Genomic DNA, 25,598 nt, shown 5'->3' with positions numbered 1-25,598 from the left:
TGCACTGTTGGGTTGAGAGCTGGTGACTCTGGAGACCCGAGTACAGGAAACTCACTGTCATTTTAAGGGCACTGCATATTTTCTCTTTTTTGGATTACTCTCTGTAAATCATACATATGTTAGTGCTGGAATATTTAAGCAGATTAGAAGTTTCTGAAACACTCAGACCAGCCAGTGTGGTACCAACACCCAGCATACCATATCTCAACATTTCTGGTACCCAGTTTTGCCTTTCTATTTTTTGGTCACCTGGAAGAACTAAAGAACTAATTTTATATTACTACTACAATAGCACTTTCCTCCCACTTATTATGGTATATAGATTATGTACAAGTTACTTCATTACTGGAGTTTGTAGAATCCTTAAATGGGCATTTTGCAAGTTTATGTTTTACCCTTAATTGCAGCACTAAAGAAATTAACTTCCTTGACAAAAAAGTAAAAAAAGTAAAAAGTAAAAAAAGAGAAATCTCTGTCCACCTCTGTGTACCCCCAAACCTACTGGAATACATTACATTGCAAAACAAAAGAAAATGCTGCACTGATTAAAATAACTCTACCGTAACTGTGGGAAAGTTTTTGCAGAGTATAATTTAAAAAAATCTAGCACTAGGTCTGGGTCATGGAAGTTTCCATCCTAGCCACCTCAAAAAAAGCTTACCTGTAAGCCAATTGATTAGCCTTAAACATATCTGTGAAATTCCAGAACAATACTATGAGAATAAAGAAGAGATGTTGAAAAAAGTTAAAGAAAGAAATTATGAAGAGGACTCGATAAGAAAAAAAAAAGGTTGACTCAAAAAGTAGGAAGTTTTATTTAGAGATCAAGAAACCTCCAAAACATAAATTAAATCTTGTCTTCTAGACAACTTTTACACAAACACCCAGGAACATTAAAGAAATCATTTTAAAACATTGGTATAATCTTCAGAGTGATCCAAGCTTATCATTAGGGATTTTTAAGGAACTGCCAATGATAACTTAAGAGAGGTAAGAGAACATAACAGATAAGCTTGTCAGAGCTTCATTTTCCTTTTAATGTTCCTGTAGGTATTGTATTTTTTATATTAACTTGTTTGCAGGTTTCTGTGTACTTTTTTAGTATGTATTACATTAAGACATGCAGTGATTTTTTACATTGGGGCGATCGTAGCTCAAGAGTTGGGAGGTCGCCTTGTAATTGGAAGGTTGGCGGTTCGAGCCCCGGCTTGAACAGTCTCTGTCGTTGTGTCCTTGGGCAAGACACTTCACCCGTTGCCTACTGGTGGTGGCCAGAGGGCCCGGTGGCGCAAGTGTCCGGCAGCCTCGCCTCTGTCAGTGTGAATGTGTGGATGACTGGATGTGTGAAGCACTTTGGGGTCCTTAGGGACTAGTAAAGCGCTATACTAATACAGGCCATTTATCTTTTCTCCCCTTTTAATCTGTAGTGGCTCAGTCCAGAACCTATTTGGGCTGTGGCTTAACCAATTTGCCAATACCAACTTGTTAAATGATAATTGGTCAACTGCTTTATTTGTGAAGCTGTGATTGGTCTAATTGGAGTTTTCTTTTTCTGTTTCCTGATTTTTATTTAAACACAAGCCATTTGACATTTTGCAATGATGCTGATGAAGACCACACACTGCGTTGGTCACTAAATAAAGCTGTTCCCTATTACTTTACATGTCACTAGAGTTTAAGTCACCAGAGCCTCTATCCACACGTTCCAAATGCCTCTAAAGCAGCGGTCCCCAACCCCCGGGCCTCGGACCGGTACCGGTCGTTTGGTACCGGGCAGCGAGAGTTGAGGCTCAGGTGTGAAATGTATGGTTTTCAGGGTTTTTATCGGTTTTCAGCGTTATTTTGTTATCGTTTTATCGTTAACTTGGTTTTCCTGGGTCTTTTCACGTGTGTTATGAATAAATCTTCTTTCTTCTTTCAGTACCGGTACTAGTTTTATTTTGTTGTATTTATCCGCGACACCTTAAAGGCCGGTCCGTGAAAATATTGTCGGGCATAAACCGGTCTGTGGCGCAAAAAAAGTTGGGGACCGCTGCTCTAAAGCACCTTGGGAATTGTCCATATGCCCACATGAATCCCGCAACCTCCACATCTCCACAAGTTTACACACCTGTATTGTGTGACTTTATCCCGGGTCTGATATCAAGCAGTCTTAGCTGACTAATCTCCTCCTCATACCGGACGATCGTTTTTTCAAACTCTGAGAAGATTTCTTCTGCAGCAGTAGTTAATCTCTCCTTGATAAACTCTCTCAGATACTGAATTGAAGACATTATTGCAACAACAACCGAAGCCGCCAAACCACCATCTTCAAACTTAACTCGGGATTGCGACGGGATCTCTCAATGGCGCCATTGCCGCTATTCTTCTTCTGTTGTACTTACGGTAGACTGGAGGTGTCAAAGGCGTAATACTGCCCTCATCAGGTCAGTCCAACAAAAATCAATTCCTGACATAAAGTCTGGAGCTTTGCAGAAACCTGGATAAAGAATTTATCGTTCCCAATTATTCAAGTTGAGGATTAGCTGTAATGCCCATCTCTGACAATTCATTATGCTTAAGGTGTCTTACTGCAGACCATCAAAGCATGCTTAACACTTTACATGCCTCACACTCACACTGTGAAAGCCTGATGCTTAACATTGTCCACCCCAGCTGTGAAACTCAGAAACCAGTCTTACTTGTTATCATCTATCGTCCACCTGGGCCTTACACAGAGTTTCTGTCTGATTTCTCAGACTTTATATCTAATTTAGTTCTGAGCTCAGATAAAATAATTATTGTGGGTGATTTTAACATCCATGTAGATGCTAAAAATGACAGCCTCAACATGGCATTTAATCTGTTATTAGACTCAATTGGTTTCTCTCAAAATGTAAAAGAACCCACCCACCACTTTAATCACACTCTAGATCTTGTTTTAACATATGGCATAGAAACTGAACATTTAACAGTGTTTCCTGAAAACCCTCTCCTGTCTGATCATTTCCTGATAACATTTACATTTACAATAATTGATTACACAGCAGTGGAGAGTAGACTTTATCAAAGTAGATGTCTTTCTGAAAGCGCTGTAACTAAGTTTAAGAATATAATCCAGCCACTGTTATCATCGTCAATGCCCTGTACCAACACAGAGCAGAGCAGCTATCTGAATGCTACCCCAACAGAGGTCGATTATCTTGTTAATAATTTCACCTCCTCACTACGTACAACTCTGAATACTGTAGCTCCAGTGAAAACTAAGGTCTCTAATCAGAAGTACCTGACTCCATGGTATAATTCTCAAACACGTAGCCTAAAGCAGATGACTCGTAAGCTGGAGAGGAAATGGCGTGTCACAAATTTAGAGGATCATCATTTAGCCTGGAGAAATAGTTTGTTGCTTTATAAGAAAGCCCTCCGCAAAGCCAGAACAGCTTACTACTCATCACTGATTGAAGAAAATAAGAACAACCCCAGGTTTCTCTTCAGCACTGTAGCCAGGCTGACAAAAAGTCAGAGCTCTTTTGAGCCAACCATCCCTTTAACGTTAACTAGTGATGACTTCATGAACTTCTTCACAAATAAAATTTTTATCATTAGAGAAAAAATTACCAATATTCATTCCACAGATGTAATATTATCTACAGCTACTCTTAGTACCATTGATGTTAAGTTAGACTCTTTTTCTCCAATTGATCTTTCTGAGTTAACTTCAATAATTACTTCCTCCAAACCATCAACGTGTCTTTTAGACCCCATTCCTACAAAACTGCTCAAAGAAGTCCTGCCATTAATTAATTCTTCGATCTTAAATATGATCAACCTATCTCTAATAATCGGCTATGTACCACAGGCCTTCAAGCTGGCTGTAGTTAAACCTTTACTCAAAAAGCCATCTCTAGACCCAGCAGTCTTAGCTAATTATAGGCCAATCTCCAACCTTCCTTTCATATCAAAAATCCTTGAAAGAGTAGTTGTCAAACAGCTAACAGATCATCTGCAGAGGAATGGTTTATTTGAAGAGTTTCAGTCAGGTTTCAGAGTTCATCACAGCACAGAAACAGCTTTAGTGAAGGTTACAAATGATCTTCTTATGGCCTCTGACAGTGGACTCATCTCTGTGCTTGTCCTGCTAGACCTTAGTGCAGCATTCGATACTGTCGACCATAATATCCTATTAGAGCTATTAGAACATGCTGTAGGTATTACAGGTACTGTGCTGCAGTGGTTTGTATCATATCTATCTAATAGACTCCAATTTGTGCATGTAAATGGAGAGTCCTCTTCACACACTGAGGTTAATTATGGAGTTCCACAGGGTTCAGTGCTAGGACCAATTCTGTTTACATTATACATGCTTCCCTTAGGCAGCATCATTAGAAGACATAGCATACATTTTCACTGCTATGCAGATGACACCCAGATCTATCTGTCCATGAAGCCAGATAACACACACCAATTAGTTAAGCTGCAGGAATGTCTTAAAGACATAAAGACCTGGATGGCCACTAACTTTCTGCTTCTTAATTCAGATAAAACTGAGGTTATTGTACTCGGCCCTGAAAAGCTTAGAAATATGGTATCTAACCAGATTCTTACTCTGGATGGCATTACCTTGGCCTCCAGTAACACTGTGAGGAACCTTGGAGTCATTTTTGACCAGGATATGTCCTTCAACGCACATGTTAAACAAATATGTAAGACTGCGTTCTTCCATTTGCGCAACATCTCTAAAATTAGAAATATCCTGTCTCAGAGTGACGCTGAAAAACTAGTTCATGCATTTATTACATCCAGGCTGGACTACTGTAATTCATTATTATCAGGATGTCCAAAAAACTCACTGAAAAGCCTTCAGCTAATCCAAAATGCTGCAGCAAGAGTCCTGACAGGGACTAGAAAGAGAGATCAGATTTCTCCTGTTTTGGCTTCCCTTCATTGGCTTCCTGTTAAATCCAGAATTGAATTCAAAATCCTGCTCCTCACATACAAGGTCTTAAATAATCAGGCCCCATCTTATCTTAATGACCTTGTAGTACCATATCACCCCATTAGAGCACTTCGCTCTCGCTCTGCAGGCCTACTTGTTGTTCCTAGAGTATTTAAAAGTAGAATGGGAGGGAGAGCCTTCAGTTTTCAGGCCCCTCTTCTGTGGAACCAGCTTCCAGTTTGGATTCAGGAGACAGACACTATCTCTACTTTTAAGATTAGGCTTAAAACTTTCCTTTTTGCTAAAGCATATAGTTAGGGCTGGACCAGGTGACCCTGAATCCTCCCTTAGTTATGCTGCAATAGACGTAGGCTGCCGGGGGATTCCCATGATGCATTGAGTTTTTCCTTTCCAGTCACCTTTCTCACTCACTATGTGTTAACAGACCTCTCTGCATTGAATCATATCTGTTATTAACCTCTGTCTCTCTTCCACAGCATGTCTTTTATCCTGTCTTCCTTCTCTCTCCCCAACCGGTCGCAGCAGATGGCCCCGCCCCTCCCTGAGCCTGGTTCTGCCGGAGGTTTCTTCCTGTTAAAAGGGAGTTTTTCCTTCCCACTGTTGCCAAAGTGCTTGCTCATAGAGGGTCATATGATTGTTGGGTTTTTCTCTGTATCTATGAAGCGCCTTGAGGCGACTTTTGTTGTGATTTGGCGCTATATAAATAAAATTGAATTGAATTGAATTGAACTGTTGCTTTATTTTCATCACAGCTGCAGTAAAGTAAAGATGCTTTGTTGGCAAGGGTAGATTTTCTTTTTCTCCTCTCCATCCTAAAAGCTATTAATAGCTGTGTCCAGAGACAATAGTCCCCGGATTCTTTAGAACATAGGTGTCAAACTCTGGCCCGCGGGCCAAATTTGGCCCGCAGCCTAATTACATTTGGCCCGCGAAGCCATACCAAATTATTATTAGAGCTGGCCTACCGGTATTATACAGATAAATATATATATTGTTTAGTATTAAGCTTTGCTTGTTCCATATTCAGTTTTTCAGCAAAACTTGTTTGAGTCCATAAGAAGAGATTCATTCTTAAATCTATTAATTAATAAATAAATAAATATTAATGTTAGCCCGCGACTTTGTTCCAGTTTTGAATTTTGGCCCACTGTGTATTTGAGTTTGACACCCCTGCTTTAGAAGATCCAAACAGATCAAACAAGAAAAGGTTTCTTTGTTCAGCTGAACTTCCTTCTGTGTCACTTCTATTCTTAGTGTCAGTTATTGTGTGAGTCTCTTCTTTATAACGGAAACAAAAGGTGACGCATTTAGGTCCATGACTTAAACTGAAAAGCAAGTGTCATAGTGAAAATCAGAATCATTATTCAACAGATATAGTTCTATTGTTTTTAAGATCCATGTTTTTTGTTGTTTTTATGGCATTTTGATTTTACCTTTCCTTTTGACATACTTTATTAACACAGTTTCAAAATCAGACAAAAAAACACATAAAATCAGAGTATGAAAAAGTTATTTTTATTACTGTAAAAACCACAAACATGTTTAACAAATAATTTTCTTAACTTGGAATGCAAATAGAAATTGTATGTTTTAAAAACTTATGCACAAGTTTTGCAAACAACAAAGTTATATGCAACTATTTACCTAAAAATACAGCCAATGCCACAGCCATTTTTTTTAAACCATTTTAAATTATTTAGAGAGCAATCAGGTGTTTTGCATCAAATAGGATTCCACAAAAATTATTTGTGCCACTCCAAAAAACAGTTTCTGTCCTCTATAAGACATAGTAAAACATCACAAGCCTGATACCTGCAGGCCTGAAAGCAGGAGGTGTATCACTGCTATTTTCCACCTGGATGCACACACACGTGTACGAATACACGTACATCCATAAATATTAAATATATGTAAGTGTGTAATATGTAAATATATGTATACATACATATGCATACACATATATCCACACATCCATACATGTATAAGATAAGATAAGATAAGATAAGATAAGATAAAACTTTATTAATCCCTCGGGTGGGTTCCTCTGGGAAATTTGTTCATAAGATGCATTATGCTTGAGGTGGTTTACAGCTGAGGTCAACTTTGGGCCGTCAAAGTGACTCATACATATAAAATAATTACCACGTGCATCTTTGGCCAGTTCCTACTAGAGGTGGGAATCACTATACATCCCACGATACGATATTATTGCAAAATATTTTGCGATATTCAGATTCTGTACATAAAGGTAAACTTTATCAATATTCATTTTATCTAATAACAAAGTCTCACACTCAGTCTTTCTCTCATTTCAGTCAGTTTTATTGTTGACAAACTGAACGGTTTGTATTACAGTCTAGTCCAACTTAACTGAATGCAACCATCTGGTACAATTATAGCTATTCTGAACTATGCAATTTGTGAAAACTATGCAGCCCCTTCAGCAACTGAAGAATTTGAAAGTAAATTAAAACAAAATATAATTTTACATTAAATAAAAAAAGTTTTAAACTTAATTAAAATAAAACATGTCTTAAATTAAAATAAGTTCAATTCAATTCAATTTTATTTATATAGCGCCAAATCACAACAAATGTCGCCTCAAGGCGCTTCATAGATACAGAGAAAAACCCAACAATCATATGACCCCCTATGAGCAAGCACTTTGGCGACAGTGGGAAGGAAAAACTCCCTTTTAACAGGAAGAAACCTCCGGCAGAACCAGGCTCAGGGAGGGGCGGCCATCTGCTGCGACCGGTTGGGGTGAGAGAAGGAAGACAGGATAAAGACATGCTGTGGAAGAGAGACAGAGATTAATAACAGATACGATTCAATACAGAGAGGTCTGTTAATACATAGTGAGTGAGAAAGGTGACTGGAAAGGAAAAACTCAATGCATCATGGGAATCCCCCGGCAGCCTACATCTATTGCAGCATAACTAAGGGAGGATTCAGGGTCACCTGGTCCAGCCCTAACTATATGCTTTAGCAAAAAGGAAGGTTTTAAGCCTAATCTTAAAAGTAGAGATAGTGTCTGTCTCCTGAATCCAAACTGGAAGCTGGTTCCACAGAAGAGGGGCCTGAAAACTGAAGGCTCTCCCTCCCATTCTACTTTTAAATACTCTAGGAACAACAAGTAGGCCTGCAGAGCGGGAGCGAAGTGCTCTAATAGGGTGATATGGTACTACAAGGTCATTAAGATAAGATGGGGCCTGATTATTTAAGACCTTGTATGTGAGGAGCAGGATTTTGAATTCAATTCTGGATTTAACAGGAAGCCAATGAAGGGAAGCCAAAACAGGAGAAATATGCTCTCTCCTTCTAGTCCCTGTCAGTACTCTTGCTGCAGCAAGACAAGGACAAGCACAGAGATGAGTCCACTGTCAGAGGCCATAAGAAGATCATTTGTAACCTTCAATAAAGCTGTTTCTGTGCTGTGATGAACTCTGAAACCTGACTGAAACTCTTCAAATAAACCATTCCTCTGCAGATGATCTGTTAGCTGTTTGACAACTACTCTTTCAAGGATTTTTGATATGAAAGGAAGGTTGGAGATTGGCCTATAATTAGCTAAGACTGCTGGGTCTAGAGATGGCTTTTTGAGTAAAGGTTTAACTGCAGCCACCTTGAAGGCCTGTGGTACATAGCCGATTATTAGAGATAGGTTGATCATATATAAGATCGAAGAATTAATCAATGGCAGGACTTCTTTGAGCAGTTTTGTAGGAATGGGGTCTAAAAGACACGTTGATGGTTTGGAGGAAGTAATTATTGAAGTTAACTCAGAAAGATCGATTGGAAAAAAAGAGTCTAACTTAACATCAATGGAACTAAGAGTAGCTGTAGATAATATTACATCTGTGGGATGATTATTGGTAATTTTTTCTCTAATGATAAAAATTTTATTTGTGAAGAAGTTCATGAAGTCATCACTAGTTAACGTTAAAGGGATGGTTGGCTCAACAGAGCTCTGACTTTTTGTCAGCCTGGCTACAGTGCTGAAGAGAAACCTGGGGTTGTTCTTATTTTCTTCAATCAGTGATGAGTAGTAAGCTGTTCTGGCTTTGCGGAGGGCTTTCTTATAAAGCAACAAACTATTTCTCCAGGCTAAATGATGATCCTCTAAATTTGTGACACGCCATTTCCTCTCCAGATTACGAGTCATCTGCTTTAGGGTACGTGTTTGAGAATTATACCACGGGGTCAGGTACTTCTGATTAGAGACCTTAGTTTTCACTGGAGCTACAGTATCCAGAGTCGTACGTAGTGAGGAGGTGAAATTATTAACAAGATAATCGACCTCTGTTGGGGTAGCGTTCAGATAGCTGCTCTGCTCTGTGTTGGTACAGGGCATTGACGATGATAACAGTGGCTGGATTATATTCTTAAACTTAGTTACAGCGCTTTCAGAAAGACATCTACTTTGATAAAGTCCACTCTCCACTGCTGCGTAATCAATTATTGTAAATGTAAATGTTATCAAGAAATGATCAGACAGGAGAGGGTTTTCAGGAAACACTGTTAAATGTTCAGTTTCTATGCCATATGTTAAAACAAGATCTAGAGTGTGATTAAAGTGGTGGGTGGGTTCTTTTACATTTTGAGAGAAACCAATTGAGTCTAACAACAGATTAAATGCCATGTTGAGGCTGTCATTTTTAGCATCTACATGGATGTTAAAATCACCCACAATAATTATTTTATCTGAGCTCAGAACTAAATTAGATATAAAGTCTGAGAAATCAGACAGAAACTCTGTGTAAGGCCCAGGTGGACGATAGATGATAACAAGTAAGACTGGTTTCTGAGTTTCACAGCTGGGGTGGACAATGCTAAGCATCAGGCTTTCAAATGAATTAAAAGTCTGTCTTGGTCTTTCATTAATTAATAGACTGGTGTGAAAAATTGCTGCCACACCACCCCCTCGACCTGTGCTTCGAGATTTCTGGTAGTTAGAATGACTCGGGGGTGTTGATTCATTTAAACTAACATAATCATCCTGCTGCAACCAGGTTTCTGTAAGGCAGAGTAAATCAATTTGTTGATCAATTATTAAGTCATGTACTAACAGAGACTTGGAGGAGAGAGACCTAATATTTAATAATCCACATTTCACTGTTTTACTCTTTGGTTCAGATGTGGATACTGTATTGTTCTTTCTTTGTGATTGTTTAAGTTGTTTGTTGCTGGTTTTTAGTTTGTTTTTTGTCTTTTTGGAAGCAGACACAGTCTCTATGGAGATGGGTTTTTGGGGGGGTAGCAGGAGGAGAGAAGCTGCAGAGAGGCGTGTAAGACTGCAACTCTGCTTCCTGGTCCCAACTCTGGATAGTCATGTTTTGAGGGGTTTAATAAATTTGTCGATATTTCTAGAAATGAGAGCTGCTCCATCCAAAGTGGGATGGATGCCATCTCTCCTAACAAGACCAGGTTTCCTCCAGAAGGTTTGCCAATTATCTATGAAGCCCACATCGTTTCTGGGACACCACTCAGACAGCCAGCAATTTAAGGAGAACATGCGGCTAAACATGTCACTCCTGGTCTGATTGGGGAGGGGACCAGAGAAAACTACAGAGTCCGACATTGTTTTGGCAAAGTTACACACCGATTCAATATTGATTTTAGTGACCTCCGATTGGCGTAACCGGGTGTCATTACTGCCGACGTGAATTATGATTTTATTGAATTTACGTTTACCCTTAGCCAGCAGTTTTAAATTTCCTTCAATGTCGCCTGCTCTGGCCCCTGGAAGACAATTGACTATGGTTGCCGGTGTCTCTAGCTTCACATGTCTGAGAACAGAGTCACCAATTACCAGAGTTTGACCCCCGGCGGGTGTGTCACCGAGTGGGGAAAAACGGTTAGACACATGAACGGGTTGGTGGTGTACCTGGGGCTTCTGTTTAGGACTACGCTTCCTTCTCACCGTTACCCAGCCTTTCCCCAGCTGCTTGGGGTCTGCCGGGGAACAGCTAGCGGGGCCTACGCTATCTTCGGCTGCACCAGCTACAGGGGCCTGGCTAGCTAAGGGTGAGAGCAGGGTGCAAAGCCGAGTCTCCAATTCAGTAATCCTGGCCTCCAGAGCTGCAAATATGCTACATTTGTTACAGATATCATTACTGCTAAAGGAGGCCGAGGTGTAACTAAACATCTGACACAATGAGCAAGAAAGTGCAGAAGGGACAGGTGAAGTAGCCATGGTGCTAACGGGTCGGCTACGAGCTAAGCTAGCGAAACAGTACAGAGACAGTGAGTGAATACTATAAATTAGGTAGTGAGTACACAGAAAGTGTGCTTCGGATGAAGCACGTGAAGATTATACTGTGAAAAAAGAATGTATTTAAAAGTTGTTAATTAAACTGCTAAGCAAATAAGCTACTCAGAAACACCACTGTGTTTGAGCAGGAACAGGAAGCGATACTATACCACAGAGCGAGCGAGCGAACACCAAGTGACGCTCGCTTATTTACCAAAATAAGTAAACTCATGTTTATTGCTGCCAAAAAAAAGTTGAACATTCTTGCTCAGAAAAAGGAGCTGATCAACATGCTCTGAAGTCAGAGCATGTTCCAGTCCACAAAAGCGTTTTTTTGTAACAAAATATTGATTTCTGCTGTCCCTGTATCGATACATTATTAGCAAACAAAATATCACGATACTACACAGTATCGATGTTTTCCCCCCACCCCTAGTTTCTACCAACCACATATTACAAACCTTTCAAAATGGAACACAACACTATCAAAGTTAAACCAAACCAGTTTAGTCCAAAATATTAGATCTCAAAACAACAGCTGTGTATCAACAGGTGCTCACATAAAAGTAGTGTGAGATATGATACAAACATAGATAATAACCAATGTTGGAGAGTAACGGAATACATGTACCAGCGTTATGTATGTAAAATACAAAATATGAGTAACTGTATTCTGTTACGGTTACCATTTAAAAAGGTGATATTTAGAATACAGTTAGTTTGTTGAAATAAATGGATTACACAGCTGTTTTGTCCTGTTTCATATGTCAGGCTATCCCCTTTATATTTTTGGTAATTCCACGCTGGTGGAAACCCAAACAAGACTCTAATGCCTGGGTCTCAAACTCGCGTGAGGGAGGGAGAAAAAAAACGAGAGTCGAAAAGTACGAGGTGCTACCAACAAGAAATTGTTGAGACTGAAGCATGTAAATATAATAACCACTGCAGCCAAAAAGAGTGCCTGATGAGCCCAGTAAGCTGTTAAGACTTGACTGTACACTGTGTTCATGTTTTCCCTCCAAAACAAAGTTCAATTGGAGCAGCCTTTCAACACCTCTTTCTGTCTCTTGCTAGCAAAGTTGACCCAGAAAGTAAAGCTAGTTAGCTGCTACAGTCACGGAACCCGAGGTATTAGCCAGCGGTCTCTTTACTAGGGTTCGAGATTGTCAGGGCATTGTGGTGTGGAGAGAAGGAAGAGAAGACCCAAATGGAGGACTCACAGATTAGTGAAGGATGAGGATGGTGTTTATTATAAATGCAGGATGAACATAACATAATAGAGATTCTGACATTGACTGACTGAATGGCTGGCTAACTGAACTGGAAAAAACACACACGGAATCGACGATGACAAGATAACTAACTGGCGGAAAGTACGGACTTAAATACTCTGGCAAATGATGACAATTAGAGACCAGTGAGTACACAGCTGAATATAATCTAACTAATAACACAGTAAGAAGAACTATACATAATGCACATAAACAGAAAGTTGACACAGTTAAACAGCAAACATGACATCTAAACCGTGACAAAGTCTAAAACTGAAAACACTGGGTCAATGATCCAGGAATCCTGGCAGAGTACAAAAAGAAAACATTTTTCATTAGCAGTCAAAAACTAATGTGTACAATTATAGCAGAAAAGCTGTCACGTGTCTGGTCAAAAGAGAGTATTAATGTATTTATTTGGTAGTTCACGTTTGCAGTTTTGTCTTGTAATACAATATTTGAAATGAAAAAACAAACAAACAAAAGATCATATTTTAGGAATTGGTTGTGGGTGTTTTCTTGTTTATTTGTTTGGGGTTTTTTTGTACTACCTGAACACTAAAGTGGCCTTCCAATGACATTACAGTGTCAGAAGTGGCCCACAGCTCATTTAAGTTTGAGACCTCTGCTCTAATGTAAGTGTCCTCTTAATGTTGGTGGTGTCAGTTACACAGTGGACCTGGAAATTCTGACACTATTTCACATTTAAAGAACAAGGCATGGGCAAAAGCTGACTGTGCAATGCAAACTCTGTTTGCCAGCAACCAAGCTGCTCTCAGTGTCAAAAAACTCCACCTCCAACCTAAAGAAACATCTGGAAATACGTTGTTGTTGTTTTTTTTTGTTTTTTTTTAAACTAACGTTAGCCTACTGCAACTACCTTGTTTTAGTTGTGGTAGCTACCTGGGTTATGTGCCACTTCAGTATCTTCAATGTACTATTGCTGTGTAATTTATTACTATTACTGAAGGCTACTCACCACCAAGCTAACATTGTTAGCTGGCGTTAGCTGAGGTTAGTTCATAGACTGTCAGACTTGATGGATAGCATTAACAACTTGCAAGCTGCAAATAATCATGTGCAGTTCTGAAAGTAGACAAAAAGAAAAAAAATATTACTGATACAGAAATAGTTTTCTATATAAGATCACTGCAAAAAGTGCAGCCTTACCTAATGTCCACCCTACTGTTACTCATTTTATATTAAGATTTAATAATCTAATTCACATTTGGTATGGAGAGTAGCCTTCAGTAATGGTAATACATCACACAGTAATAATACATTTTTGTAGTTGTAAAAAGCATTACTCCCATTGATTAATGTAATGGAATACATTACAAATTACATTTGGGGCCATGTATTCTGTAATCTGTAGTGGAATACATTTTAAAAACAACCCTCCTAACACCTATAATAACTTGGCAAATAGTTCTGATTACATTAAGACTCATGTGATCTCAAGCACTGTTGAGACCGAACCAAAGCAACATGAAGAAATGTCCATCAAATGTCAATCAAAAGCCCACAAATAATAACATAATGATGTCAGATAAAGGTGGTAAAGGTGCACACCTTTAAAGTTGTGAGACAAACTCTGTTTTTCTTGTCCATATGGAAACACAGAAACTGAGCTTTCAAAAGTCTTCAGCCTTCCTAGAAGGATTTTTAAAAATAAAAAAAAACGTAGTATTCAGTGATCCAAACACTGTTTATATTGGTTAAAGAGCCAAAACAGTCAGAAAAAGCTACATTTACCAAATGTACCTGTTAATGTAGTCAGAGACACATAAGCTCCGCCACCAACATTTTCTAAAAATGAAACTTAGCATGTAGCATGTTTTCCTATATGCCTTTTCAACTGTACCGAAGAAGTGAATTTTTTCCCACAGACACTGCAACAATGTGGCTTTTCATCTGTGTGGCCTCCCATGTGTCTTTTCAAACTTGACATATGGGTAAAACCATTTCCACAGGCACCACAACAATACGGCTTCTCACCGGACTCTCATGTGAATTTTCAAGTTTGTGAGGGAACTAACACTTTTCCCACATGTACTGCAGCAATGTGGTTTCTCACCTGCGTCGACTCTGATGTGGGCTCTCCAGTACTTGAGACAACTAAAACTTTTGCCACATGTGCTACAACAATGTGTTTTTTTACCTGTATGAATTGTTATGTGACTTCTCAAAGTTGTTGCCACACTAAATTGTTTCCCACAGGTGCTACAGGAATATCTTTTTTCACCTGTATGTAATTCCATGTGTATTTTAAAAGATGCTTTATGATTAAATCCTTTCCCGCATGTGCTACAGGAATATAGCTTCTCACTTGTATGAATTCTGATGCGAGTTCTCAAAGCTCCTGCCACACTAAATCGTTTCCCACAAGTGCTACAGGAATATGGTTTCTCACCTGAATGAATTCTTATATGACTTCTCAAAGTTCCTGCCACACTAAATTGTTTCCCATAGGTAATACAGGAATTTGACTGCTCACCTGTATGAATTTTTATGTGACTTCTCAAAGCTGTTGCCACACTAAATCGTTTCCCACAGCTGCTACAGGAATATTGCCTTTCCCCTGTATGCAATTCCATGTGTATTTTTAAAGATGTCTTGTGATTAAATCCTTTCCCACATGTGCTACAGGAATATGGTTTTTCACCTGTATGAATTCTTATGTGGGCTCTCAAATTTGCTGCTACACCAAATCTTTTCCCACAGGTGCTACAGGAATATGGTTTTTCACCTGCATGAATTCTTATGTGGGTTCTCAAATTTGCTGCTGAACTAAATCTTTTCCCACAGGTGCTACAGAAAAATGGCTTTTCACCTGTGTGAATTCGCATGTGTCTATTTAAGTGCGACTTTGAACCAAATATTTTGCCACAGGTGCTACAAGAATGAGGCTTATCACCTGTGTGAATTCTCATGTGTTCATTTAAATGTGTTTTTAGAGTAAATTTTTTCCCATAGGCGCTACAGGAATGCGGCTTCTCGCCTGTGTGAATTTGCATGTGTTGTTTCAAGTTTCCCATGCTATTAAATTTTTTCCCACAGGTACTACATAAATGTACTGTCTTGGAATTTTGAACTCTCAGTCCTGCTACGACTTGATCTGACTTTTTTCTGTGTGAGTTATCATCCTTGTTTTCTTCCTGATCCGTGTCAGGAGAGTTGTGAGAAAGGAGCTGGTCACTGCTTGGTTCTAGTTCACTGTGGTCGTTTTCTTCACGAGCAGGAAAAGCTTCTGTCTCCTGCTTTCGTACAAATGGTTTTGCCACTTGAGTGGTACTGAGTTCCTCCTGTTCCTCTTGTTCCTCTTTTATCTGTGAAGAATCCTCCTGGTCCAGACTGGAGTTCTTCTCCTGGTTACAGACCTGCTGATCTGTGAGGCCCTCCTTGTCTTTACAGTCACATTGTGGAGGATCTGAAGGGACAAAATGATAATATCAGAAAAACATAAATTGGATCAACTGTAATGTAACCTCAACAATTAGCAGGTCCTTACATGGTAAACATGGTTCTCACATGTACCAGTAAAAGGTATGTTCTGGGGAGAAGCTGTTTAGCTGACTCAGTGATAGACATTTTGGAAATCTAATTTACGTAAATAAAAAGATGATCATGCATCAGGTGAGATTTAAAAACAGGACAAAAATTTTGCAGTAAAAAACAGATTCTCAGACAAACTGTAATGCTTCTAAATAAATATAACTGCTGTGTTTTCTGTGTTACCAGCTGACTATTGACTCTTTTCAAGTCAATGTTATTGATACAGCACCAAATCACAGCAACAGTCGCCTCATGGGGCAGCTGATCAAGCCTCGTCGGAGGAGCTACTTTAGAGTGTGGTGGAGCTCTCTCCGACGCTGGATCATTGCGTGGCTTCATGTTAGTCTCTTGGCCAGTTAGTAAGTTTAATCTGCTTGTCAAAGGAAAATTGTTGGTGTGGAGTGTGGAGATAAGCGGGCAGCGAGCACGGGGTGCTCAGACACTGAGGAGCAGGGACAAAGAACACTAACAGTGGGAAGAGGACATGTCACGGGAGTCGGGAACGCATTCAGGTTTTATTGTTATTTTCCATGCACTGCAAATAAACGCACTGCTTGCATTCACAGCTCCTTCCTCACATTCCCACAGTTGGCCAGCGTCAACTGTGACGGTCTGTCTCCCGAATCCAAACTGGAAACTGGTTTCACAGAACAGGGGCCTGAAAACTGAAGGCTCTTCTTCCAATTCTACTTTTAAATACTCTAGGAACAATAAATAAGCCTGCAGTGCGAGAGCGAAGTGATCCAATGGGGTGATATGGTACTTGACCTTGTGTGTGAATAGCAGGACTTTGAATTAAATTCTGGATTTAACAGGGAGCCAGTGAATGGAAGCCAATATAGGAGAAATATGCTCTCTTTCTAGTTCCTGTCAGTACTCTTGCTGCAGCATTTTGGATTAACTAAAGGCTTTTCATGGGTTTTTAGTACATCCTGATAATGGTGAATTACAGTAGTCCTAGAAGTAATAAATGCATAAACTAGTTTTTCAGCGTCACTCTGAGACGGGATATTTCTAATTTTACAGATCTTGTGCAAATGGAAGAAAGCAGTCCTCCATATTTGTTTAATATGTTCATTTGAGGACATATCCTGGTCACAAATAAAAATCACAAACAAATAATAATAATCCCATCCAGAGTATCTCCAAAAGTTGATTCTATTCATCTGGACGTAGCGTTTTCAGTGGGAGAAACGTTTCGTCGCTCATCCAAGTGACTTCTTCAGTCTCAGCTGACTGCAGGTTTTCCTAATCTTATAAACAGTAAATTTGCATAATGACTGAACCTAGCACCACTGAAGGATCAATGGGCTGCGAGGTCAGTTCCTTCATCATAATTATGGAAATTCTCATGACCATTGATCAACAACCACTGATCAAAGCCCACTGATGGCCATGAGTACCATTCACAGAGAGTTGGGGAATGGCTGCAATCACAGCATTGCAAGATGGCGAAAGATGTACCCTCCTCGATTCAGAGATTGTCTTTCCCTTTTCACGTAAATCGCCTCCTTGACTCCGCACTCAAACCAGTGTTTATCCCAGATGTCTTAGCATATGTGAGCATAAAGGCCCTTTTACAGCAGATGGAGCATGTGTTGCTAATGCTAACTGCTAACTAAAAGCCAAGGATCCAGAATTTGTTGCGCTGGCTGCTGAGCTCTGTGAGTTTTTGCGACAGCTCTATGTGTACTAGATGCACCTGCTCCTTGTCGTTTCTATCTCTGACTTTATGTCCTCTTCTAGAGTTTGTGTTGTGTTATCTTCAAATGTTCAATAAAAACATGTATTGCTGGCATATAAAAGGGCATTTATTCTTCCAGGACCTGAAGTTCAGTAAAGCACCCCTTCAACAGCCAAACCCATCTGTTCTCTGGCACAAAAAGCAGAACTGAGTAAACTGTGTGTCGGTGTGACGTAGTGCAGAAATATAGCTGGCAAAGAATTCAGACCTAAGCTACAGCAAACACAAATCTTTTTTCTTTCTTTTTTTACCACACACACACACGCACACACACACACACACACACACACACACACACACACACACACACACACACACACACACACCAAATCTTCACATATTTTGATTTACAAGGTTACAAAAACTCAGTACACAAATATGCATTTGTTACCCGCTTTAAGGTGCGCATTTGAGAGTTATACTACAGAGTCAAGTACTTCTGATTCTTCTCTTTTCACATTAGCTACAGTATCCAGAGTCATACGTAGTGACGAGGTGAAGTGAGGAGGTAAAATTATTAACAATATAATCGACCTCTGTTGGAGTAGCATTCAGGTAGCTGCTCTGCGTTGGTACAGGGCATTAAGGATAACAACAGTGGGTGAATTATATTCTTAAACCTTGTTACAGCACTTTCAGAAAGACATCTACTGTGATGAAATCTACTCACCACTGCTGTGTAATCAATTATTGTAAATTTATATGTTATTGGGAAATGATCAGACGAGAGGGTTTAAATGTTCAGTTTCTATGCCATATGTCAAAACAAGATCTAGAATGTGAGTAAAGGGTTGGGTGGGTTCTTTTACATCTTGAGAGAACTGAGTCTAATAACAGATTGAATGCCATGTTGAGGCCTGTTAGTGTTGGGAGCTTGGAAGCAAAAGCATCTGGACTTTCACCTCTCATCAGTTCTAAGAGCAATTGATGGAGAGTCCCAGATTTTTAAGCCCTATTCGGAGTGTCCCTGAGAGGGTCAAGGAGACCCAATTGATCCTCTACCTAATCACACAAGCCAAGGTGTATAAACGGGTGTGGGTCACAATCAGCCAGGGTTTCGGGTGAATCCATTGAGAGACCTTGCCCCACCCTATCATGTGATTTACTGAGGTCACATGGCCCAGGATATGAGTGGGCGTTAAGTTATTGTCTGGAACCGTCTTCTGACCTTTCTTGAGCTCAAGAGCTAAAGAGAGATTAGAACATCCACCAAGCCGGGCATTTTAAAATCATGGTCAAACTTACACTTCTCTATATTTCATAAACATGTAGCAAGACAAACACAACCCTGTGTATATTGCAGATATTCATCAACAGCTGGCCACACCCTCAGGAAGTCCACCAATAACATCACTACACAGGCCTTGTGCTGGAATCCAAAGGGTAAGACAGGAAGACCCAGAAACATATGGCACAGGGACACACCTATCATAGTGTTGTGCGGTTTGTGAAAAGCTTAATTTAAAATCAATAATTTATTTTCAAATTAAACATTCGGCACTAATAGGGAAAATTGTCAATTTTAAATTGTCAACTATATTTAAAAAGTTTACAAAACAGATGCATTAATGCTGCTTATTGCAGTTGGTCTTTAGATTCTTCATGTGCCCCTATAACTTATCTCTGAGGTCTGATTAGGACCCAACATGAGTTTTATTCAGTTTTGTAGTAAGAAATCCATCCATTACAGCTTTGCATACCTATTATGTGCAACTTTACTTCAGGGTTCCACTTGATGCCCAGCTCCTGCCCGGTCCAGATGATGGTATCTTTGGCTTCCTGCTTCAGTGAAAGCTGCTTTCCTTCCTGACTGATGGACAATTCCTCCTGTTCCTCTTTAGTTTGTGAAGGATCTTTGTCCTCCTGGTCTGGAGTTGCTCTCCTGGTTACATATCTGCCATGAATCTAAAGAAAAAGAAAGACAATAAAAAATAAATCAATTTTATTTTGCCTACATAGTAAAAGGTAACTTTGCTTCTAAACAGGAAAATGTGTACAGTACAGTTCAAGTGGATTTAGCAGGTGAAGGAACCCCATACGTGGTTGTAAAGGGTCAGTGTGGGGAAAAGAATGATAACTCACAATAATTTCTATGAATCTCCAGTAGATTTTCTTAGTGTACAGGCTGTGATACGTCTATCATATACTATCTATCAAATATATATATTCTGGTCTAAATAACCCAAAATGTGATGTTCATGTGGATGCCAGGTCCTAGGAGGTTTAACCAACACTGGCCTGGTGGTGCCACCCACAATGCCAGCAGTGATTATTAGACTTAATCCAAGTAGATATTTGCTCCTTTGTCCTTTGTCACACTGATCTACAAAGTGCAGTGTTATTACAATAAGGACAACAAGCTGTGGGCTTCCACTTCAGTGACTGTCAGTGAGATGTTTGTCCATTCCTCTCTCAGAATGTCCTGTAGTTTATCTCTGACCTCTGACACAGCTGCTGTCACATCCTCAAAGTAGCTCAGAGGACGGATATTGATGCTGGATGAGTCTGTAGACTCACTGAGTGCTGACAGTGAGGGGTAGTTGTGTAGAAACTGGATGTGATCCTCTGTGTGTGAGAGCTGCTTCAGCTCAGCATCTTTCCTCTTCAGCTCAGTGATCTCCTGCTCCAGCTTCTCCTGAAGCTCTTTGACTCGACTCACTTCAGTTTCCTGCTGGGATCTGATCTGCTGCTTCACATCAGAGCTTCTTTTCTGGATGAGATGGATCAGCTCAGTGAAGATCTTCTCACTGTGCTCCACTGTTTGATCAGCAGACTGATTGATGGCCTCCACCTCCTGTTGAAGCAGCTTCACATCTTTCTCTCTGTCCTGGATTCTCTGCTGGATGTTTTGTCGACTCACCTCCATCTCTCTCTGCCTCTCAGTCCTTTCTGCTGCAGCTGAGACTGTGTCGTGGCCTTTATGTTCATCCACAGAGCAGAGATAACAGATAATCTGCTGATCAGTACGGCAGAACATCTTCATCATCTCGGCCGGGGCTCGAACCGGCAACCTTCTGATTACAAGACAAACAGCTTTTGAGCCACGATCACCCCAACAAATGTATATGTATGTATGTATGTATGTATGTATTAGGGGTGCAATGATACACAAAATTCACGGTTCGATATTTTTTCGATACAAAATAATGTTCATGCCTTTTTAATTTGTCATTTATTAAAATTATAAACTATATAAACTAAAATTATAAATTGAACTCAAAAGTACAGTTTTTAAATTTAATGTTGCTGAAACAACAAAATAATAAAAAAATAAATCTATCTGATCGAGAAATCACTCATCTTTGGAAAAGAGAGTTTATTACAGAGAAATGTCTCTTTCCAAAATAAAAGCTATACTATACGCTTCTTCTGGGCTATATTCTCAGCAGCATATTAAACATATCAGGTCCCCATAAGGAGAATCATGTGCTAACGGCTGTCTAAATGACTCGGGTAAAGTTTGTAGCATGCGTGCTTGTTGTTTTTGTCTGCTTCCACTTGTCTTTGCACGAGGATGATGTCGGAGTAAATGTGCAGTCATATTCGTTGTGTTCCCACTATTGCTGTCAGCATTAATCTTGTTAAAATGACATTAGCGCGGCAAATCTCCGTTAACAAGTTACCGCGGATCGCCCCGTGCGTGGGGCTGGACGGCGTCAACACGTTAACGAGCTAACTGCGCTAACGCACTAGTTCCCACCAATTGAGCATTGCGTGGCACATCCAACATACTGTTTTACTTTTGTCCATGATGTGCTTACCATCAGGTTCATACGTCACATGAAGACCAATATAGTTCCAAACACCAGATCCGAATGAGGGTGGGGGAGGTTCAATTTTGGGTAGCGTTGAGGCAGTTGCCATGTTGCAACGAGCATGCTAGCTTGCGCTGCGCTCAGTGGATCTGCACTCGACACTGCAGCCTTGGCGGAGTAGTCGAACGCAGATCCACTGAGCGCTCAACACAGACAGCATCATCAGAAGAAAAGTTGATAAAATAAATAAAAAATGTTGTATTGTTTGATACATATGCGTACTGAACCAAAAGCACTGTACCGAACGGTTCAATATTGATACGAGTATTGTTGCACCCCTAGTATATGTATGTATGTATGTATGTAACTTACATTTATCTGGACGTACACACAGGGGCCTGAATGAAGCCCTGAACTAAAAGACCAGCAGCATGGCTGAAATGGCCATAACTGGTTCAGATGCACTAAATGGCAGGGCCTCCAATGTCAACATCACAGCAGCTCTGAATCGTTAAATGCACTACCTGCGGTAGCAAAGGATCTGGCTGCCCCATCATCAACAAATTGGGGGTGACTGGTTCTGGGTCTGCCAAATCAGATAAAACATAGCCTAAGGGGTGGATAACAGTTATGAGTTAAAAACACCTTCAAGCTCAGCCAGGACTGTTGTTAGCACTTCTTCACTGAGGACTTGCAAACCCAGGACTGTAGTCAGGCCAGCATTGACAGACCGGATTTCACACTCCCAGCAGTGTGAAATCATTTTGGAGGCCAAAATTATGATCACTATGTGGAGTAAGTGGAATTTTATATGATGCTCCCACCCCTGAAATGGGTTCCTTGGTCACATAGCAACTCTGCTGGCTTTCCACTCTGGGGGATAAATCTCCTCAGGGTTATCAGAAAGGAGTCTGTATCTATGTTGAACAGTAACTCAATATGAACTGCTCTTGTGAGATATTTGAAAAGCAGACCCCAAAGTTTCTCATGTCGATGGTCAATTTTGACCTGCAGCTGTCCAAAGCAACCAGTTCCTATTGAGAAAAATGTTGGTTTATGCAATCTGAGCTGAGAAGGATGCAAATCAGCCATCTTAGGGTTGACTGGTTGGGCTCTCAAGCTTTGGCAATAAGGACAAGAGAACCTCTCTCTTGTGATAGCTTCATGACCACAAAGAATCCAGAACACTCTCCTCTGTTCAGCAAAGAGTCGTTCTGCACCTGGTTCCCAAAAGTTGATTCTGTTCAGCAAGTTAAGGAAATTCAAAAAGCACCATACATGTTTTTTGTTGAAGAATAAAAGGAGAGTGTGTCTGTGCACAGAGAAAAACGCCCCAACAACTATTAAGTTTTATATACCTGTGCAGTGTAAGTCTTCCTCGTGTTTCCAGATGTTAACCAGCACTCTGAATCGCTCTTTCCCAGTCCAGACGAAGATTTCTTCAGACTCCTGCTTCACTACAACCTGCACTACATCCTGACTGGTGCAGACTTCCTCCTGTTCCTCTTTAATCTGTGGAAGTTGTGGACCATCCTCGCTCAGACCAAAGTTCCACTCCTGGTTATAGACCTCCGGGTCATTTAGACTCTCCTCTTCCTCACACTTCATATTGCTGTAGGGGATCTTAAAGGATAAGGGGACATAACAAGAAGGTTACTAATATGATGACAGGAAGGCACATCTGAGCAAACAGGGTTCTTGAAAAGTAGCAAGAAGTGAATGTGTTTAACTTTTTTGATTATGTGATTAGGGCTGTGCGATATGACCAAAATCTCATATCCCGATATTAAGACATCTATCGTCCGATAACAATATAAATCACAAAAATTTAACATTTTCTGTAAATTCTGTGAATCTCGGGCAGCTCGATTTGCGTGAAGTGTTTCCAGCTGGGCGTTGCGTACCTGGAGTCGAGTGTTTTAATTGAAACGATACATTTTTAGACATAAGTTGTAACGGCCGCCGTTTTCTTTGTGAGTATTTCTTACACGGCGTGCTGCGGGGAAAAGTCTGTTCTAACGTTTTTAGCACCTGACGGCTCTTTTTTGCTTCTCATCCGTAAATACTCTGCATCTTTCACGTAATTCAGTTTATTTTGAAAAGTCTCAACAGGATCTTGAGCTTTATTGTGAAAGGTTTATGTGGAAAATAAACAAGCGGACACGTTGTTGCTAAGGACAACGCATAAAAACAAGCGCTTCTCTGTCTGTAGTGTGGTTATATTAAATATAAAGAGAACTTTAAAGAAAGAGAGAACTTTAAGAAATTAATATTGCCACTACTGTGACCATCAAAATAATGAAAAAGTATTGCCGTAAACAGTTTATTTTGCGACACCACGAAACAAACGATAGCGTAAAATGAAACGATAGACGTTTTTATATCGTCATCCGATATATATCGTTATATCGAACAGCCCTAAAGGGAAAAAGGAGAAAGGATTGTGGAAGTATATTGCAAAAAGCAAGTCAAGAGGGTCAGATTATGTGGAACACACAGATTTTAAAAAAGGAATGATAATGAGGCATTTGTAATAACTAAGCTGTAAATATAAAAAGATCATGGTCCTTTGTGTCTGAAGGATTTCCCTCCTCTCTTCATTTCTTTAGTTGTGGGGAAGGGGTGGGTAGTGGGTCACTTCATGTGTTTGAATTAACTAGTGATTTTTGACGAGATTTAGTTCTGCAATATTTTCATTTTCTCTCGCCAATTACATAGAATCAATGTACCATTATTTAATAACATTTGGAACACATTTCTGACCTGTTTGGTTCAGACACCCGGGGCTGAACCAAAGTTGCTGCTCTTAGCACAGAAAAACTGCTAATCCGGCCAGTATTCACCCCCAGTGAACCACCATGAGGATTATTCTGCGCCATCGCCGCTCTCTAAAATCATGACAGACATGTACCAAGCTCCTGTCCCATAGCAGTCTTTTTTATTGATAAATTTTAATTGTCTATTCCATTCTTATTATTTAGCTGCTTGCCTTTATTTATACTCCTTTTCTTCTTTAATTGTTGCCGTTCAATTCAAATCAATTAAATTTTTTTAAATTAAATTCAATTTTATTCATATACCACCAAACCACAACAACAGTTGCCTAAAGGCACTTTATATTGTAAGATAAAGACCCTACAATAATACAAGAACACACCAACAATCAAATGTTAAGCAACCACTTTGGCAACAGTGGGGAGGAAAAAACTCTTTTAACAATATATCATTCAGTCATTCAGGTAACAGTCGTCTAAGGCGCTTGGAAAGAAAGTAGCTAGATTGCATGTTTCACCTCCTATCCGATACACTTTTTAAAAAAAATTCTAAAGCCAAATGGTGGATAGTCCCAGGAATTTAAAACCTGGTGGGAGTTGCCCCTTAAGATGATTATGTCTCTCGTCACACAACAAACGTGTGAAAAGAGGGTCAATATCATAAGAGATTTTGTGTCAAACCATTGTGACACCCTGACTTGAAATCACCTGTTCAAAGATGGTCGTTTAGAGTGGATACTTAGAGTGAACACTTTAAGTGTGTGTAAACACACTTAAACACACACACACACACACACACACACACACTTTAATGGTGAAATGTAAATTATATAACTGTGCACAAATGTTCTTTCTTCCCTTTTCTTTTCCGTGCTTTGCCTTCACAGTGTTGCACGTCTAGTATTGTGTCAAATATTATTGAAGTAAGATGCACGTTTTGTAGTCCATCGTGTTTACATACCTGTTTATTTCGGATATCCAGCAGTATGCGCTCACAGCTGGTCCTCCTCAATCATAGCTTATTAACATTTGACATTTCTTCGCCTGCAGTACCAACTCTCTCCTTTTTTTTTCTTTTTTTTCCCTTTATTTATTTATCCTTCTTATTTCATTGTACTGTATATTGTTACTCTTATTTGCCTTGTATGTCTACTGCACAAACTGAACCAACTCTCTCCTTTAACTCTCTCTGCACCGAAACATCGCGTCACATCCGTTTTTTCTTCTATTGCATTTCTGGCAGATTGGACTGAAAAGCGTACTAGCGCCCCCTAATGATTCAAATTGAGCACTGACTTAAAGGAATAGTG

General features: G+C 39.8%; 2 protein-coding genes and 1 pseudogene across 5 annotated transcripts in view; all 3 read right to left on the bottom strand.

Moving 5' to 3' along the window:
- The window catches only part of LOC146497155 (uncharacterized), a 34,040-nt gene extending 28,366 nt beyond the window's left edge, over positions 1–5,674 (bottom strand). The window contains exon 1 of one of the 3 annotated variants that reach the window (XM_085140809.1): positions 2,111–5,674. In XM_085140809.1, coding sequence (XP_084996935.1) covers positions 2,111–2,273 — 163 coding nt within the window. In that variant the 5' untranslated portion in view covers positions 2,274–5,674. The remainder of the gene's footprint in view (positions 1–2,110) is intronic. The other 2 variants (XM_085140807.1, XM_085140808.1) reach the window with 2 other exon arrangements.
- Positions 5,675–11,416: 5,742 nt separating this feature from the next.
- LOC146497154 (uncharacterized) lies at positions 11,417–19,796 on the bottom strand (annotated as a pseudogene). Its single transcript, XR_014870587.1, has 3 exons — positions 19,757–19,796; positions 19,460–19,664; positions 11,417–15,890 (listed from the first exon to the last, which is right to left on the bottom strand). The product of XR_014870587.1 is annotated as an uncharacterized LOC146497154 (transcript).
- A 125-nt stretch (positions 19,797–19,921) lies between these two features.
- LOC146497153 (tripartite motif-containing protein 29-like) lies at positions 19,922–20,934 on the bottom strand. The gene has a single exon (XM_085140976.1). It carries the CDS (start codon positions 20,743–20,745, stop codon positions 20,101–20,103), a length of 645 nt encoding a protein of 214 aa, XP_084997102.1. The 5' UTR covers positions 20,746–20,934; the 3' UTR covers positions 19,922–20,100.
- Positions 20,935–25,598: the final 4,664 nt, after the last annotated feature.

The sequence above is a fragment of the Neolamprologus multifasciatus genome, chromosome 18, assembly GCF_963576455.1.
Source record: "Neolamprologus multifasciatus chromosome 18, fNeoMul1.2, whole genome shotgun sequence".
Classification (NCBI taxonomy): domain Eukaryota; kingdom Metazoa; phylum Chordata; class Actinopteri; order Cichliformes; family Cichlidae; genus Neolamprologus; species Neolamprologus multifasciatus.
The sequence above is the reverse complement of the archived record's forward strand: the minus strand, read 5'-3'. Positions and strand labels throughout refer to the sequence as shown.

Excerpts from the sequence above, each read along its gene's own strand:
- LOC146497153 (XM_085140976.1), bottom strand. The coding sequence starts at position 20,745 with ATGATGAAGATGTTCTGCCGTACTGATCAGCAGATTATCTGTTATCTC.